The 4,690-nt window shown below is 67.9% G+C and overlaps 1 protein-coding gene across 1 annotated transcript in view; it reads right to left on the reverse strand.

The window, feature by feature from the left end:
• SV2A (synaptic vesicle glycoprotein 2A) overlaps positions 1 to 4,690 on the reverse strand; it is a 9,590-nt gene extending 4,900 nt beyond the window's left edge. The window contains 5 exon segments of the mRNA XM_035346711.1: positions 376 to 757; positions 759 to 1,141; positions 2,002 to 2,006; positions 2,841 to 2,847; positions 4,548 to 4,690. Of these exon segments, the coding sequence (XP_035202602.1) occupies positions 376 to 757; positions 759 to 956 (580 nt within the window). The 5' untranslated portion in view covers positions 957 to 1,141; positions 2,002 to 2,006; positions 2,841 to 2,847; positions 4,548 to 4,690.

The following is a 4,690-nucleotide window of genomic DNA, read 5'->3' on the forward strand; positions in this document are numbered from 1 at the left end:
TGTCCTGCCACATCCCTCCCCCTGCTCATGTCCCCGTGCCTCCCCACGCCCCCCTACGTTCTCCTGTCTGCTCCCGTGTCCCCTCTATGCCACGTCCCCCCACATCCCCCACCTGCCGATGTCCCCCATGCCCCCTCTGCCTCTCCACATCCCCAGAGCGTCCCTCCTCATCCCTTTACCTGCTCACGTCCCCCAAACCCCATGTCCCCTTCCTTGTCCTCCTCTCTGCTCAAGTCCCCCACACCCCCTCTCCCCCTCCGTGTCCCCCTACCTGCCCAGGTCCCCCTTACCCCATTGTCCCTCCCTGTCCCCCTACCTTCCCACCTCCCCCAAGCCCCCCATCCTCCCCCCCCGTCCCCCAAGCCCCCCGCTCACCCAGCATGCCCTTGTTGGAGTCGGAGAGGCACATGTCCTTCTCGGCGCTGGGCAGCACGAAGCCCACCACGAAGACCTCCACGCCATCGGCCATGAGGGCCAGTCCCAGGACGAAGTAGAGGGTCCACTGGAAGCGGCCGTGGCCGCACTCCTGCAGGATCAGCTCGTACTGCTGCGCCAGCTCCTCCTTGTCCTTCCGCCGCTGCCCCTCGGTGTCGTCGAAGGCGCCCGCGGCCGTCTCGGCCCCCAGCCGCTCCCCAGCTTTCATCGAGTCGTGCCGGGGGATGCCCTGGTACTCTCCCTCGTAGATCTCATCCTCCTCGTCGTGGCCCTCGGTGGCATCGCTGGAGGCCCCCTCCTCCTCGTTGGCCCCCTCGCCCCCCCCGGTAGTAGCCGTCCTGCGGCGGGTAGTCTTCGTCGTCCTCCTCCTCCTCGAAGCGGGTGTAGGAGCGCTTGGTGTACTCGTCCTGCATGCGGTCCATGCCCTTGCTCACCTTCTTGGCCGCGTGCTTCTTCACCTCCTTGGCGATGTCCTTGGCGCCCCGGATGAACGCCGTCCGGTCTCGGAAGCTCTCATCCATGGTGCCGGTGGGCTGGGCTGGGACACCAGTGCAGGATTGAGGGGGGGGGCTCCGCGTCGGGGCTGCGCCCTCACGCCCGTGGTCGGCGGTGGGGTGTTTGAGGCCGGGCGGCGGCGCCGCCACCCATCCACGTGGCAAAGGTTGGGAGGGGGCGCAGGGGGGGCCAGGACCTGGGGAGCCCAGACACAAGCGGTGCCCGCGTTAGGTTGGGAACGGCCCCGCACGTCCCCTCCAGGGTCTGCGAGGCCCAAGGGCGGCTCAATTTGCAGCACTTTTCCCCCGGCTCGGATGGAGAGGGGAGGATTTGGGGCACCTCTGCCCCACAGCGGGGCTGCAGGGACCTGGGCGCAGCGAGAGCGGGACCAGGAGAGCCCGGGCTCGGGGGCAGGCACCCGCAGCAGGGCACGGGGTGGGGAAGAAGCAGCGGGAGCAGCTCCAGGGGTTGTCACCTCTCAGAGTGCCCCCTCTCCACGCTCATTTGGAGGAGCGAAGCTCTCAGACACCTACGTTTCGGGGGCACCCATTGACCTCGTTGGAATCCCAGGTGGATCCCCCAGCACCCAACAACGTGGCTGAGCACAGGCTGTGGGGTTTTTCGCCTCGGTCTCTTCTCCCCAGGCACTGGCACTTCCCAGCCTTGTGGCTGTGAGAGGGAGGATGGATCCACACAAGAAAATGGGCGAGCTGAAAGCCAACGGGGCCGCCTCTCCCCTGCCTCGACGGCCCCCCACTGGGGACCCCGGTGGGGATGGGGGATCCCTGATTGGGGCGGGCCCCACAGGGGGGATCCCGGCAGCGATTGGGATGAGGAGGGAGCAGATGGGCCCCACAGCCCCTCCAAGCACCCACTGATAACCCAGGGTCCCCAGGCCATGGGACCCCCCCCCCGAGTCCCTCCCGCTGGTCCCCAGCAGCCCATTGACTAAAAGGCAGCGCCACCTCCTCAATGGGGCCCGGCAGGTGGGGCTGGGCCGGGAACCAATGAGCTGCAGGGGGCGTGGCCACCCCACCAGCATCAATGGGGCTGGGGGGGGGCACGGCCCAGCTGCTCAGCCAATCAGCTTCAGGGGGTGTGGCCACGCACCTGCCCTCCCCCGGCTCATGGCACCCATGGGGCGAGGGGGTCACGGGATGGGGACTGGGGATGGGACCCTGGGGTTGGGACCCTGGGGTCCGGGACCTGGGAATGGGGACCCTGGGGACGGGGACTTGGGGATGGGGACATGTGGTTGGGGACCTGGAGATGGGGACATGGGGACAGGGACCTGGAGATGGGGACCCTGGGGCTTTGCAGGCCCCAGCAGGGTGCGTGGTGCCCCCCAGGGGGTAGGGTCCCGGTGACATCAAGGGCTTGGGAAATCCCTGGCCATCTCCAGAGGGGGCACCCAGCCCACATCCCACCTCACCCTCAAGGGACAGGGGACAAGGAAGCCGGGGGACATTGGGGACATCGCCGCCGCCAGGCCACATGCAGCGAATCCCCAGTGGGTTCAGCCAGGATTGCAAGTCACCGCCAGGAACCAGGCCGGCAGCGGGCCCTCACCGGGTGCTGAAACCACCCCGATCCCTTGGGAAGGGCAGGACGGAGAGGCACCAGCACCACGCAGCCTGTGCCGCCACCTGCCCCATGGGGACCACGAGGGGAACCAGCCCCCAAAGGCCATGGGGGTCCCCAAAATCTTCCAGGGCAGCCCCAGTGCTTGGCATCGGTGCCCCAGGTTGGCAATCCGCAGCAGGGTGCCGAACGAGGTTTGGGGTGGAGGGCCCTGGGAGGGGTCCCCAGCTCCGATCCAGGTGCCCGAAGCTCGCCGCGGTGGCAGAGGTGGCGCCGGGGACCACGTACCCAAGGCCACTTTCCCCGGGGAGGCTTCCAGAAGGGATTTGGCTGCGGGTTGTGTGTCGTGAGAGCCTTCGGACAAAGCCCTGTCCGCGATCCTGGTGGGAGCCAGGCACCCCAGACCCCCCCAACCCCACATGAGCTCAGCCCAGCTTGTGACAGGACCGGACCCCCAGACACCAGTGGGTACGAGCACTGCTGGCCCTGCTGAGTGGTCATTCATGACCCCCCCCCCCCCAAATTGCTATTTTTACCCCCGGCATCACAAAGCCACCGGGCAGCAGCGGCCACGCGCGGACAGCGCCGCAGAAGTTGAGCCGCAGGGAGAGGGACGCAGCCGTCAGCGCGTGTGTCCCCCCCCTGCACCCCCCCCTCTCCCCGAGAGAGAGGGGGGACAGGGCACGGCGGCGAGCTAAAATTAGCCCTTCCAAAATAACCGGGGCCGTCAGCAGAGCTCCCCCCGGGGTGGGCACCCACGCCGGCTCTGCGCAGGCACCCGGGGACGGTGCGGTGCCGGCGCTGCGGCACGCCGCGGCCCCCCCCACCCCGAGCTGATTTCTGAATGAAGCCGGGCAGGGACCTCCAGGCAGCGTCAATTCGCTCGTACGCCCACCGCCCTCTCCTCCCCGGCTTGGCGGGGAGCAAAAACAGCCCGGGGAGCCCCCCGCTGCCCTCCTCGGGTTAAATCCCGGGGGGCTCCCGAAGGCGCTGGAAGGAGCCGAGCCGTGGCCTTGGCAGCGCCAAGGTCATTTTGCCCCCCGCGGGGCTGCCCTGCGGTGCCTTCCCGTGCGGCGCGGTGACACGGCCCGCGCCGCGTTTACGCCATCAGGGAGCTGCCAAAGGGTGAGGGGAGCAGAAGGGAGGCCGAGAACCTGGCGGGGGGGACGGGGCCGCCTGCGTGCACCAAGGTCACCGCTCGGCTCCGCGCCCGAGGAGCCGCTTGGCACGAGCCGGGGAGACTCGAGGAGCCGAGCCGCGGCGGCGCAGGCTTTCAAGATGAGGGGTTTGATCTCACGAGGCAGCCAGAAGGCACGCACACCATAGCCAGGCACCCCATGGCCAGGTGGGGGGGGGGGGACAGAAACGCTCTCTTGGCTGCACAAAGGCGCTGCTGGCCCCCTACGCCGTCAGTGGCGTTAGCCCGAGCGAGCACTGCCAGCCCCGAGCGAAGCTGGGGGGGGCTCCGGAGCCTTTTCCTCCTGCCAGGTGCGCGATCGGAGCCAGCGATGGCCGCAGTCCTGCCTCGCTGCACACCCCGAGACCCCCCCCCAAGGGGTACCCACGTCTGGGTCCCCCCCGCAGCCCCCGGCCTTTCTGCAGAACAGCCTGAACATGGCGACAGGGGAGAAGAGTTTGAAATCCCCCAGTGGCCAAGGTCATTGCCGAGCCCCCCCCTTCCCACCCCCGGGGAGCTGAGGCGCTCCCCCTCCCCAGAAGCCGCCGGTGCCCCCAGGAGAAATCTCCATCCCCGCAACGAAATCCCCGCCGGCGGCGATGCCCGGCCACACAGCAGGGATGACGAGGGGCTACCAAGCACGCACGTTAAAAAAAAAAAAAAAAAAAAAAAAGACAAACCGAAGCCAGAGGCAAGGTTTTTCAGGACAAAATGGCCACAGCGACGGGAAAGGAAAAGCCGAACCCCTCATCCATCAGCCGGCAACCCCGAGGATGCTCATTAAAAGCAGTGAGAGGAGGAGGAGGAGGGGGGTCTCCATCCCAAAAGGCCGTTCCTTTCTCCCCCTTACCTGTCTCAGCCCCGCGCTCCGCTCCAGCCGCGGAAGGATGCTCCGGCAGGGATGTGGCAGGAAAACAGCTCGCGGGTACCAGCGCTAGCGCCGCAGCCTCCGCCACACACGCTGAGCGCTGGGAGAGTCCATTGCAAGAACCCGGGGAAGGG

This window comes from Oxyura jamaicensis, chromosome 25 (genome assembly GCF_011077185.1).
Source record: "Oxyura jamaicensis isolate SHBP4307 breed ruddy duck chromosome 25, BPBGC_Ojam_1.0, whole genome shotgun sequence".
In the NCBI taxonomy this organism is placed as follows: Eukaryota; Metazoa; Chordata; class Aves; order Anseriformes; family Anatidae; genus Oxyura; species Oxyura jamaicensis.